Source organism: Pan paniscus, chromosome 20 (assembly GCF_029289425.2).
Source record: "Pan paniscus chromosome 20, NHGRI_mPanPan1-v2.0_pri, whole genome shotgun sequence".
NCBI lineage: Eukaryota > Metazoa > Chordata > Mammalia > Primates > Hominidae > Pan > Pan paniscus.
The window spans coordinates 42,680,338-42,695,219 of NC_073269.2; the positions used below are offsets into that span (position 1 = coordinate 42,680,338).

The following is a 14,882-nucleotide window of genomic DNA, read 5'->3' on the forward strand; positions in this document are numbered from 1 at the left end:
ATTTGAGGTCAGGAGTTCGAGACCAACCTGGCCAACACGATGAACCTCTGTCTATAGTAAAAATACAAAAATTAGCCGGGAGTGGTGGCATGTACCTGTAGTCCCAGCTACTCAGGAGGCTGAGGCAGGAGAATCACATGAACCCAGGAAGAGAGGTTGCAGTGAGCTGAGATCATGCCACTGCATTCCAGCCACCTTTTATCCCCAATAGTGATATGGTTCGGGTCTGTGTACCCACCCACATCTCATGTCAAATTGTAATCCCCAGTGTTGGAGGTGGGGCCTGGTGGGAGGTGATTGGATCATGGGGTCAGATTTCCTCCTTGGTGCTGCTTTCATGATACTGAGTGAATGCTCGTGAGATTTGGTTGTTTAAAAGTGTGGCACGTCCCCACTCTGTCTTCTTCCTGGTTTGGCCACGAAAGACGTGCGTGCTTTCCCTTCACCTTCTGCCATGATTTAAGTTTCCTGAGGCCTCCCGAGCCATGCTTCCTGTCGAGCCATGAGCCAATTAAATCTCTTTTCTTTATAAATTACCCAGTCTCAGGTATTTATTTATAGCAGTGTGAAGAATGAAGTAATACAAATGGCTTTTGAGGTACATATGGTTTTTGGTTATGTGGATGAATTGTATAGTGGTAAAGTTTAAGATTTTAACTTTCGCGGTGGCTAACGCCTGTAATCCCAGTACTTTGGGAGGCCGAGGCAGGCAGATCACGAGATCAGGAGATTGAGACCATCCTGGCTAACATGGTGAAACCCTGTCTCTACTAAAAATACAAAAAATTAGCCAGGCATGGTGGCGGGCACCTGTAGTCCCAGCTACTTGGGAGGCTGAGGCAGGAGAATGGTGTGAGGGGGAGGCGGAGCTTGCAGTGAGTCTAGATAGCACCACTGCACTCCAGGCTGGGTAACAGAGCAAGACTCCGTCACAAAAACAAAAACAACAACAAAAAAAGATTTTAACTTTTTAAGAAACTGCCAAGTTAGAAAATTAAAGAAACTAGAAAAGAGCAACTAAATCCAAAGCAAGCAAAAGAAAAACAATAAAGATCACAATGGAAATCAAAGAAACAAGACATTAAGACACATACTAGAAAATGTCTGAAACCAAAAGGTAGTTATTTGAAAAGATAACTTGACAAGCAAACTTGACAAGCAAAAAAGAACACAAATTACCAAAGTCAGAAATGAAAGAAGGGAAATCACTATCAAAAACCTACAAAATTTAAACTTTATGCTAACAAATTAGGCAAACTAGATAAAAGGGAAACATTTCTGGTAAGTCATAAACTATGAGAACCAACTCGAAGAAATTTCAAAACTTGAATAGACCTATAACTAAAAAAGGACTTTATTAAAATTTTCCATGAAGAATAGTCCATAAATAGAAATCTATGAAATATTTAAAGAAAAAATAATACCAATACTTCACAAATTCTTTCAGGAAACAGACAAGGAGAAGGAAACAATTCTGAGGTCATACTATGAGGCCAGTATTAAGCCTATACCAAAGGCAGATTTTAAATATCAAAAGAAAGGCCAGGTGCAGTGGCTCATGCCTGTAACCCCAGCATGTTGGGAGACCGAGGCAGGCGGATCACGGTATCAGAAGTTTGTGACCAGCCTGGCCAACGTGGGGAAACCCTGTCTCTACTAAAAATGCAAAAATTAGCCGGGCATGGTGGCTTGCAACTGTAGTCTCAGCTACTGAGGAGGCTGAGGCAGAAGAATCGCTTGAACCTAGGAGGCAGAGGTTGCAGTGAGCTGAGATGGTGCCACTGCACTCCAGCCTGGGCGACAGAGAGAGACTCCATCTCAAAATAAATAAATAAAATAAAATAATACAAAAATTAGCTGGGTGTGGTGGCGGGTGCCTGTAATTCCAGCTACATGGGAGGCTAAGGCAGGAGAATTCCTTGAACCCAGGAGGTGGAGGTTGCAGTGAGCCAAAATCACACCATTGCACTCCAGCCTGGGCAACAAGAGCAAGACTCCGTCTTAAAAAAAAAAAAACGTAAAAATAAAATAAAATAAAATAAATATCAATAGAAAAACTGCAGACCATGAACTACAGACTCTCATGAACACAGACACAAAAATCCTGAACAAGGCCGGGCGCAGTGGCTCACACTTGTAATCCCAGCACTTTGCGAGGCCAAGGCAGGCAAATTGCTTGAGCCCACAAGTTTGAGACCAGCCTGGGACCCATGGTGAAACCCTGTCTCTACAAAAAGTAAAAAACTAGCCAGGCATGGTGGCGTCACTGTAGTACCAGCTACTCAAGAGGCTGAGGTGAGAGCATCATCTGAACCCACGGAGGTCGAGGCTGCAGTGAGCCACGATCGCGCCATTGTACTCTGGTCTTGGCAACAGTGTGAGACCCTGTCTCAAAAAAGAAAAAAGTCCTTAACAACAACAAAAAACACTGAAAAAAAGCATCTGACAGAATCCCAAACCCATTGATAAGCTCTCAACATACAAATAAGTTGAAAATATATGATTTCAATAGACACAAAAAATTATTTGATACAGTCCCACATACATGCCTGATTTAAAACTTTTGAAATGCTAGGAATAGAACTAGGAAAATAAAGGAGTTTCCTCATCCTGATGAAAGGTATTGTATCAGTCAGGCTTGAATAAGACAAGCAGAGTCAATAAGATATATACATACTGTATCTATATATTAAGAGATTAGAAGGGATTGGCTTGTGCAATTATGGGGGTTGGTTAAGCAGTCTCTATAAGGGTGTATCTCTCTGATGCTACAGCTTAAAGTCCAGGCATGGTACCTGGAGTCCTAGCTACTCAAGAGACTAAGTCAAGAGGGATTGCTTGAGCCCAGGAGGTTGAAGATGCAGTGAGCTGTGGTTGTGCCACTGCATTCCAGCCTGGGCAACAGGGTGAGACCCTGTCTCTAAAAATAATAATAATGAAGTAAAAATAAATAATGTAAATGTTTCATGCAGAAATGAAAAGATACTAGAAAGTAACACAAAGCTACAGGAAGAAATAAAGAACACTGGTAAAGATAACTACATAACTATGTATTTACATAGGTAAATACAAAAGCCAGCAATATTGTATTTTTGGCATGTATTCCTGTCTTCTTCCTATATGATTTAAAAGAAAAATGTAGCTGGGAATGGTGGCTCATCCTGTAATCTCAGCACTTTGGTAGGCCAAGGTGGATGGATCACTTGAGCTCAGGAGTTCCAAGACCAGCCTGGAGAAACATGGTGAAACCCTGTCTCTACAAAAAATACAAAAATTAGCTGGGTGTGGTAGCAGGCACCTGTCATCCTAGCTCCTCGGGAGGCTGAGGCAGGAGAGTCGCTTGAACCCAGGAGGCAGAGGTTGCAATGAGCCGAGATCGCACCACTGCACTCCAGCCCGGGTGAGACTCCCATCTAAAAAAACAAAAAGGTAAATGCATAAAACAGTAATTATAAGTCTCTGTAAATGGGCACACAATGTGTAAAGATGTAATTCCTGTCAATAATAATATAAATGGGGAAGGACAGAGATGTATAGGACCAGAATTTTTGTAAACTATTGAAGCTAAGATAGTATTAATTCGAAGTAGAATATGTGTTAACTCCAAGGCAAACACTGAGAAAATGAATACAAAATGTACAGAAAATAAAATAAAGGAACCAAAATGATACAGTAAAATAAATTCGGGCCAGGCATGGTGGCTCCCGCCTGTAAGCCCCTTGGGAGGCTGAGGCGGGCGGATCACTTGAGGTCAGGAGTTTGAGACCAGCCTGACCAACACAGAAAAACCCTGTCTCTACTAAAAATACAACATTAGCCAGCCGTGGTGGCACATGCCTGTAATCCCAGCTACTCAGGAGGCTGAGGCAGGAGAATCGCTTGAACCTGGGAGGTGGAGGTTGCTGCGAGCTGAGGTTGTGCCATTGCACTCCAGCCTGGGCAACAAGAGCGGATCACCATCTCAAAAAAAAAAAAAGAAAAAATTCCATTAAACACAAAAGGTGGCAATATTGGGAGAATTAAGAAACAAAAAGAGACATACACAAAACAAATTAAAATATGGCAGAAGTCAGTCCTTCTTTACAAGCAATTAATTTAAATGTATATTGATTAAACTCTCCAATTAAAAGGCAGAGATTGCCAGATGGATTAAAAAAAAATGATCCAACTATATGCTGTCCACAAGAGACTCAGTATAAATCCAAAAGTGTAAATAGTTTGAAAGTGAGAGGAGTGGACAAAGATTCCATGCAAATAGTTAAGCAAAAGAGAGGTAGGGTGGCTATGCTAGTATCAAACAAAATAGACTTTAAGTCAAAAATTTTTACAAGGGACAAAAAAAGAGACATTATATATTGATAAAACGGTCAATGCATCAAAAGATATAATAGTTATAAACACAAACGCACCAAACAGCACCAAAAGAAGTGAAGCAAACACTACAAAAAGTTGCAGGCAAAAAAAAAAAAAAAAAGTTCTACAATAGTTGGAGTCTTCAAAACTTCACATTCAATAATGGATGGAACATCTACACAGAAGATCAAGAATAGAAAACTGGAAGATTATCAACTAACAACACCTAACATGTACACAACACTCTACCCCAAAACAGCAAAATACACATTTCCTCATTTTTCTCAGTATGGTTAAGAATTTCCCAAATCTTCACATTTTAGTTTCTTATTGCTTAAGAATTCCTCCTTCAATTCATCTCTCTCCTTTCCTGTTTTATATGCGCAATAAAGGGAACCCAAGCCACAAGTTCAATAATTAGAAATCTCCGCTACTATTCAGTTTTCATTGGTTGGAAGCGCTACCTTCCACAAAACACTAGAACATGATTCAGCCAAGTTCCTTGCTACAATAACCTGTTTCTCATTTCTGAGACTAAAACATTATGGCCTTAAATGCCCACATTTCTACCAACATTTTGTTCATGATTGTTTCTTTAACATGAATACCGTTCATGACAGTATTCTTTAAAATGGAAGCTTTCTCTCCAGTGGTTGTATTTTTTTTTTTTTGAGTCCTCCCCAGAATCATTTTTACATCCATATTTCTAGCATCCACCCTCAGAACTCTTCCAGCCTATTTGCCCACCACCCAGTTCCAAAGCTTGGACTTGCACATTTTTAGTTATTTGTTATAGCAGCACCCCACTTCTCAGTACCAACAACTGTCTTAGTTTGCTTAGGGTGTTGTAAGAAAATGCCATAGACTGTGAGGCTTAAATGCAGATATTTATTTTCTCACTGTTCTAATTAAAATAGGGATTAGCAGGTTTAATTCCTGGTAAGGGCTCTCTTGGCTTCTCCTTGTGTCCTCATGTGGACTTTCCTTTGTGTGTGAGCATAGGGAAAGACGTCTCTCCTTCCTCTTCCCCTAAGATCACCATTTGTATCAAATTAGAATCACATTCTTATGTCCTCATTGCCCTATGTCCAAATACAATCACATTGCAGGTTAAGGGGTGAATTCTGGCAAGTTGGAGTTGGGGACGGGGGTGGTGCAGTGGGTTATATAACTCCAGAAATCTCAGTCACAGACTCTTTACCTGTCCCTAACATACATATATTAGTCGCCATTAAATTGAATTCCTTCAGGACATATAAAATTTAATGGTGCAGGACAGCAGAAAACAGGATGAGACTGCAATATCCTATCCTATTGAATATGAGAATAAAGCTCCTATGCAGGCTAGAGAAAAGTCAGAAAGAATAAAGGGGCAAATGAAAATGGAAAGAATGGTGAAGTTTTATGTTTTTGAGTAAAAATAGTAAAAACCAAACAGTAATACCACCAATAATAATTATATTATGATTTCAAGTAAGTGTGAAATGCCATAAGTTCATTACAAAGTTAAGTGAAAAATGTTAATATGATAAAAATATAGCTGTAACTACAAACAAGGAAAACATAATAAGGATACATTTTATTCATTAATTTATTATTTGTTAATGACTTCAAAAAGTAAAAGCCAAGACACAAGGATATTTTGTTTCTCTCACTAATTTTAATGTCTGTATACAAGGTTTAGACATTTAGTTTTAATTTGTTTAAGCTGGAAGGAAAAAAACACACACAAAGAAATATAGGACAAGTTCTCCTGGAGAACTATACCCAAAAGAGGAACATTAGCACTGATGGTAACTCAGGATAAAAAGGTAGAATGAGATCCAAGAGTAAATTAGCTGTGTTGTTACATAAATAGAATTTAGTTAGAAATAGAGCTACTACTCTATTTCAAAGATATGAAATAGCAAATATCCTTACAAAAAGGTTACCATACTCTTGTTCTTACTGTGTAGGACATGAAACAACAACCAATTACATATCTTTTAAAACTACTTGAATAAGCAATACTTACATAAAACATAGCTCAATATATCAGATGAGAAAATGGCTTAATACTGGTAATCATTCACACCGTTATAGAGTACATAAATTCTGGGGAAGACATCAGTTTCAAAAATTAAAATGTAATGAATGACAGTGACATAAATTTATCTGAAAATAATAGTAAAATTTTCTTATAAAAATCAAATAACCGGCCAGGCATGGTGGCTCACACCTGTAATCCCAGCACTTTGGGAAGCTGAGGCAGGGGGATCACGAGGTCAGGAAATCGAGACTGTCTTGGCCAACGTGGTGAAACTCCATCTCTACTAAAATACAATACTAAAATACAATTAGCTGGGCATGGTGGCACATGCCTGTAATCCCAGCTACTTGGCAGGCTGAGGCAGGGAAATCGCTTGAACCTGGGAGGTGGAGGTTGCAGTGAGCTGAGATGACACCACTGCACTCCAGCCTGGTGACAGAGCAAGGCTCTATCTCAAAATAAATAAATAAATCCAGTAACCAGGCTGGGTGTGGTGGCTCATGCCTGTAATCCCAGCACTTTGGGAGGCTGAGGCGGGTGGATCACCTGAGGTTGGGAGTTCGAGACCAGACTGACCAACACGGAGATATCCCGTCTCTACTAAAAATATAAAATTAGCCGGTCGTGGTGGCGCATGCCTGTAATCCCAGCTACTCAGGAGGCTGAGCAGGAGAATAGCTTGAACCCAGGAGGCAGAGGTTGAGGTGAGCCAAGACTGCACCACTGCACTCCAGCCTAGGCAACAAGAGCAAAACTCTGTCTAAAAAAAAAAAAAAATCCAATAACCAGTGGCTCGTGATCTCATTGACTGCATAACCAAGTCAGCAGTCCTAAGAGAGAGATGATTTTGGAGTTAAATGAGATTAGTTAAACCAAAGAAGGTCTGCTGATTGTTGAAATGCCCAAACCTAGTAAGTCAACTCTGAGAGGGAATAAAAAGAAAAATAATGATAATAGATTAAAAAAAAATTGAAGCCATGTTAATATATAGTTGTGAATTCTCTTAATGTAAGTTCAGTGGTCATTTTTTCTCCCCTTTTAAAGGTGTTTGACAAATTTTAGAGTGATACTTTAAGAGAATGATAAATTTTAAGAGACTTACTGGGTGAGTAGTTTTATCAAATATTTAAAAGAGTTCTCTTCATTTGGATCCTGGTTGGTATAGCCTGCAGGTAAAAAGACTGCTTAAAGGAACTGGTTATATTCCAATATAACACACATACACACTATATATATATAGTGCCCAGTATATAGTGTATATACTATATATACATATATTGTGTGTGTGTATATATATATAGTGTGTTATGTAGTGCATGTGTGAGTATATATAGTATACATCACACACATATACATCACACACTATATACACACATATAGTATATGTGATATATATAGTATACATCACACATACACTATATACACTATATGTGTATATACACTATATGTATATAGTGTGTGTGTGTGTGTGTGTGTGTGTGTGTGTTTTGGTGGAATATAACCAGTTCCTATGTATGTGGTTTTTTTGGGGGAATATGTATTATCAAAATAAAGTAGAAATTTAAAGAGAAGTCAACAATTTGATGAAAATGGAAAGAAGATCACACTTCTATCATTCAAAACAAAACAAAACAAGAACATTACACAAAATGATGAGCTGTAAGACTGTAAAAATACATTGTATCTGACTAGGAGTTCTAACTCTCTGGAGGAAAATAAGTAAGTATAGGTATCACAAGCAAAGAATTACAATGCAGAAAAGATATTGAAGTAATACTACAATTAAAAAACTGAATAGTCAAAAGAGCAATAATACAAACATCAAAAGCTATTGTAAACAAAACATGCCAGGATGAGAAACTCATGAAAAAAACTTTTTAACATAAAAAGGAGAAATATTTGGCAACATCTAACAAAGCTATAAGTATATATCAGCTATGACTAAGCAATTCTATGTCTACATACAGAATGACCATGAAGTCTAAAAACAGACTTTAAGACAGGGAGATACTGAATTGCCTTGATTACCTATTAAATCCATCCACAGTATTTTCCTGTGAAAATCAGAAATAAAAAACCACTTTATACATTTATTTCAGTCAAATGATTTCTCACCAGTGTAAATTTTCGGTTGGCAAGTAAGATGCCCAACAACACTAAAGGAATTCCCACATTCCTTACATTCATAGGGTTTATCATCAGTATGAATGCGCTGATGTTTGGTAAAGGATGAACTATGTCTAAAGGCCTTCCCACATGCCTTGCATTCATAGGGTTTTTCTCCAGTATGAATTCTCTGATGTTCTGTAAGGGCTGAACTATGTCTAAAGGCCTTCCCACATACCTTACATTCATAAGGTTTCTCACCACTGTGAATTCTTTGATGTTGAATAAGGGCTGATGTAAGTCTAAAGAACTTTCCACACTCCTTACATTCATAAGGTTTTTGACCACTGTGAATTCTTTCATGTCGAGTAAGTTCACTACCTACTCCAAATGCTTTCTCACATTCTTTACATTTATAGGGTTTTTCACCAGTATGAATCCTCTGATGTCTAGTCAGGGATGAACTATTTCTAAAGACCTTTCCACATGCTTTGCATTCATAGGGTTTCTTACCAGTATGAATTCTCTGATGACGAGCAAGTTCTCTACATACTCCAAAGGCCTTCCCACATTCCTTACATGCATAAGGTTTCTCACCAGTGTGAATTCTCTGATGTTCAATGAGCTGTGAACTAATTCTAAAAACCTTCTCACAGTGCATACATTTGTAGGGTTTCTCACCAGTATGAATTCTCTGATGTTCGGTAAGCTGTGAATGAAATCTGAAGTCCTTGCCACATTCCATACATTTGTAAGTTTTCTCATCAGTATGGATTTTCTGATGTCGAGTAAGTTGTGCATGCACTCTAAAGGATTTCCCACAGAATGAGCATTCAAAGTGTTTCTCACCATCATGAACTATTTGAAGTGGAGTAACTTTTCCAACTCTTTCAAAGGTCCTTCTGTATTCCTTACATTTATAGAACTTCTCATTATGAATTTTCTGGTATACATTAAAGTCTTTATAAAAACTACATGTATTCCCATATTCCATATATTTACAAGGTTTCACACCAGTATGAATATTCAGTTGTAACATATTGGAGTTATCTATCCCAAAGGTTTTCCAACATTGATTACATTCATAGTCTTTCCCACCAGTATGTATTTTCTGATATTCATCAAACTCTAAAGCACAACTGAAGACCTTCTCATATTCCTTGTATTCATAGGGCTTCTCACTGTCATGAGTTCTCCGAGGTAAAGTAAGAGATTCATGAGTTTTGTAACTGGGCACATTTTCAGAGATGATTTTCATTTGACTGAAATATCCCACTTCAGGTCCTTGTACTTCAATCTTGCTTTTGCTTTGCCAGTCATTTCTGAAAATGGAACCTTCAAGGCCACATAACTTGCTACTTTCCATTACCTCCCACTGAGAACCAGTGTTTTTAATATCTTTTCCTACAGATAAATGCTTAGTCTCATTCCTGGACTCCAAATCTGAAAGAAAGGAAAAAAGAATTTTCATGTACTACAAAAATAAAACAGTTATAGAAAGAAGAGACAATTTAAGAATAATTCACCATATACATGAATTGGTTAAAATACTGTCATGAAAGATAAAGAGAGCTCAAAGAGTAACAGCAGAACATAAAGATTATGAGGATTGTGATAAAGGTAACAGATTAAGTCAGTGGATCTGAAATTTGTGTGTTGGTCATCACCTGGTAAGCTCATTGGTTAAACAGAATCAAAATCTGTAGATGTAGAACTAGTCATTAGCATCTTGTAGAGGTAATGCTAATGCAGATCAAAATTTGATAATCCATATATACTAACACTTTTGTGGTTTTCCTCCCCAAAAATAAACTTTACCGAGGATAATAACAAGGTGCAGTTTGTTAAGACCTCATTTTGCCCGGGCGTGTTGGCTCATGCCTGTAATCCTAGCACTCTGGGAGGGCAAGGTGGGTGGGTTACCTGAGCTCAGAACTTTGCGACCAGTGAAACCCTGCCTCTACTAAAATACAAACAGCTGGGCGTGATGGCATGCACCTGTAGTCCCAGCTATTCAGGAGGCTGAGGCACAAGAATTGCTTGAACCCAGGAGGTGAAGGCTGCAGGGAGCTGAGATCGCACCACTGCACTCTAGCCTGGGCAGCGGAGCGAGAGTCTGTCTCAGAAAAAACCACCTCATTTTAACCCATTCTCCTATTTTTCATCTCCTAGATCAAAACAAATTTCCTATCATTTAGAGCTATCCACAGGACATTTCATTTCACATAAATGGTCTCTGTATGCCAGCTTCTTTTCTTTGTTAAAGTCTCAAGATACCCTCAGAAAGGGCATATTAGTTGACCCTAAATAACTTCATTTCTGTTTCTAATCCCATATCTAGTGCCTTACCCTCATATATATTTTTTTCAGTTGTGTATTCAGTACTTTTCTCTTACACCATTTACTTCCTTATTCCTTAAATTCCACAAGGACAAATGTAATACATTTTCATGTGCCAATGTATAACAAGACCTAAGTACACAGTATATGATAATTAATTAGAGGAAAAGTAAATCACTGTATGAATGAATCTAAATAAAAATAAAAGTATATATACAAAGATAAGTCACTAGAAAACAATAATTATCAAAATTATGTAACTATAAGAATAATGCCAGTTATCAATGCCTCCCAACCCTCACATTGTATTAGTGATTACATATGTATATTTATAATACAGTAAGATACATAAATATGGTGAACATTCATATGTATTTATTTTCCAACTGCTTCTCCACCTACACATATTGTCCACCACTATTGCTTATTCCCTCTTATGCAGAGCCATGATTGACATGTGGAATGAAGAAATACAATCGGGATGTGTTATTTACTTCTCTTCAACAGCATATTTACATTTACTCTGCCGTCCTAAAACCTTCCTCTATTTTTTCTTTTATCTTCTTTTACAGATATTCCTTTCCATTTTCTTATAGCAAAAGTCAACTAATGCTGTACTTTCCAAAAATATATTTCATATATTAAAATAATATCTGAATATAATTATAACTACTGTTAGGCTTACACAGTTCTGAGCAAGGGCTTATGTGTGAAAAGGAGAATATGCTAACAGAATCATATGAAGAAGGTGGTCTAGGTAGACAAGATTGGAAGGCACTTTGTAGCAAAGGATTTTATGGACATCATCTGGAGGCCAACAATGAGAGAAGGGAATGCCTGAGGAAAACTCAGAGCAACACATAAACACTGCATGATAAAGGGCAAGAATAATTTTCTGTGACTTAATTATGTATAAGATGAAATAATGCAGGCATCAATATCTGATGACAACATTAAAACCAGATTTGAGTGCCAGTATCAGTAAATCAAAAGAAGTTTCAGTTAGAAATAAAGAAGCTCTCTACTAGGCTGGGTGCAGTGGCTGTAACATCTGTAATCCCAGCATTTTGAGAGGCCAAGGTGTGTGGATCACTTGAGGTCAGTAGTTTGAGAACAGCCTGGCCAACATGGCGAAACCCCGCCTCTACTAAAAATACAAAAAAACTTAGCTGGGCATGGTGGCACATGCCTGTAATCCCAGCTACTTGGGAGGCTGAGGCAGGAGAATCACTCAAACCTGGGAGATGGAGGTTGCAGTGAGCTGAGACTGTGCCACCACACTCCAGGCTGGGCAACAGAGTGAGACTACGTCTTAAAAAAAAAAAGAAGCTCACTATTAAATAACTGTTGAGTCAATGTGGAAATGTAATTGAAATCACAAAGTTTGTAGAGAACCATGATGTTGAAAACATTTCTAACTGACATCTATGGAACGCAAATACATTTGTCTCATAAAAAGTAAAAACTTAAATGCTTTTTTTTTAAAAAGTAAAAATAACCAATGTATATATCCTACTAAAGACAAAAGAACAGTGACCTAAAGAAAAGGTGAGGAATTAGCAAACAATCACTATGTGATGAAAACATACACAAAATGTTATTAAGACTCCTATGCTAATAAAGCTGAAAATGTAGACTAATGAATGAATTTCTTGGTAAAGGAATATTTAAAACCAACCCAAAAAGCAACAATAGTTGGAAAAAAACAAATTCCTGGAATGAGATAAAATGTTCAAACACTCACTCCATGAAACAGAAAAACCATAACCATGCCTTATTGTCCTTGTTATTGAAATAAACCAGATAATAAGCCAGGAATCCTAGAACAAAGACCTGAATCATGATCTGGACCGGGGGGGAGGTATGAGATATAACCTGTAATGTTTTGCCAGAAAGAAAAAAGTTTTACAACAGTGGGTCACATCAAAGGGACACAAAAATAGTTTGCGGGAGCTAAAGTGCCACCATTTTGACAATACAAGAGTCAAATGAGGGGAAAAAAGTTTATGTACTGAAACATGCTAAACTAAACAAAACCAGAAAAATGCACTCATATCCAATTCAATGCTGGGTCTGGGATAGGGAGGGTATGGAATGAGCCTCGGATAAGCTTTTGACAAAAAGTGAGAATAAATTCAAAGGTTAAAGGATAAAGCCAAAGCACACAGAAATCACCATAAGAAACAATGGTATCAGTATATCAAAATTTCATCCAATATTCATACAGCTGGACATCAAAAATCAGACTCTGGTGGGCTAATGTATACTGAACCAATAAAATCAATAAACATAATGAGACTTAATAGAAGGTATGAAAATTTCTAGTGCACCATTTGAGGTGGCTACTTACTTACAGTAATATAAAAGACATATAATTTAAAAAGCCTCTTTGCCTTTCCTACTAGAATTACAAAAGTTTACCAAAGAACATGACAGCAACTAATATATAAAAGGAATGACAAATTGAAACACATTGATTCCAATGAGGACTTCCAATTGCAAAAACATTAGGTGAATCACTGAAAAGGAACTGTATATCTATAAAATGCCAAATTAAGACCACAGAGATTGGTTTCTGACCATACTGTCTGAATTAGCTCTTTCTCCATCATACGCCATCCCTTTACTCTTATACATATCACTATATATATTCTCTACTTATCTGTTTACTTGTTTATTATACATCTCAAGAACTAGTATGTCAATTCCATGACAGCAGGGTCTGTATTGGTCTTGTTCACCATTGTACTGATATCTGTCTCAATGTAGACCTGAATAAATATTGAGAATATGAATGAGCATTTTTTTTTGGTCAATATATACATACATAAGTCTAAATACAAGATGAACTGGAAAACAGTTGGTGGCACTGAAGATCTTAATTTCCTCCAAGTGCCAGGCTTTTGTTTCTTTTTTTAAAACAAACAAACAAAAAAAACACAGTCTGGGCTGGGTGCAGTGGCTCACACCTGTAATCCCACCACTTTGGGAGGCCAAGGCGGGCAGATCACGAGGTCAGGAGATTGAGACTATCCTGGCTAACACAGTGATACCCCATCTCTACTAAAAATACAAAAAATTAGCCGGGCGTGGTGGCATGCGCCTGTAGTCCCAGCTACTTGGGAGGCTGAGACAGAATGGCATGAACCCAGGAGACAGAGGTTGCAGCGAGCTGAGATTGTGCCACTGCACTCCAGCCTGGGTGACAGAGCGAGACTGTCTCAAAAAAATCAATAAATAAAATAAACAACAACAACAACAACAACAACAACATCAAAATAAAAACCCACAGGCTTTTGAAGGGATTTTCCCAACAGAATCACAGGGGTTAATCTCCCTCCTGGACCAGATGGGCTTTGTGCTTTGGCAATGACTTTCTATCACTGATTGGCCATCACTCACCTGGCCCTGTCTTCTTTCACATCCCATAAACTCTATAGAGCAACTTCCCTTCCTCCAGTAAGGTGATCCCAATTGGATTAGAAATGGAAGACTGCTTACAACAAAGAAATGTAACAATGTATTTTTTTATTATAGCCAATTTTTAAAATACAGCTTTGAGAATTGGCTAAAGTTTTACTAAATAAAATCAAAATTATATTGATAAAGATGTCAGAAAAGAGAAATGTGAGGGAACTGGAAAAACATTCACCTTAGAGTAACCACAGAATTATCAAGTATAAAGAGACTAGACAGGTAAAGAAAGCTCTTATGTTATTTAAACCCATACTAATTCTTTGTCTGGAGAAGCAGTGTAACAGTTAAAAAATACTGTCTTTGGTGCCAGATTGCCTGGGTAGAAAGCCTACCTCTGCAATTAAGTGGCTGTGTAGCCTTGCAGAAGTACCTAAATACTCTCTGTTGTAAGCAACCTCTTCTATACAACAATAATAGAAATAGCACTTATATCACAGAGTTATTGTAAGAATTAAACAAGTCCTTTTTTTTTGAGATGGAGTCTTGCCCTGTTGCCCAGGCTGGAGTGCAGTGGCTCAATCTTGGCTCACTGCAACCTCTACCTCCCGAGATCAAGCAGGTTCAAGCAATTCTCCTG

The 14,882-nt window shown here is 37.8% G+C and overlaps 1 protein-coding gene across 5 annotated transcripts in view; it reads right to left on the reverse strand.

Moving 5' to 3' along the window:
• Positions 1 to 5,993: 5,993 nt before the first annotated feature.
• Positions 5,994 to 14,882, reverse strand: part of ZNF529 (zinc finger protein 529) — a 61,112-nt gene continuing 52,223 nt past the window's right edge. For all 5 annotated transcript variants that reach the window (XM_063600192.1, XM_063600190.1, XM_063600191.1 and 2 more), the window contains one exon: positions 5,994 to 9,931. In XM_063600192.1, coding sequence (XP_063456262.1) covers positions 8,478 to 9,931 — 1,454 coding nt within the window. In that variant the 3' untranslated portion in view covers positions 5,994 to 8,477. The remainder of the gene's footprint in view (positions 9,932 to 14,882) is intronic.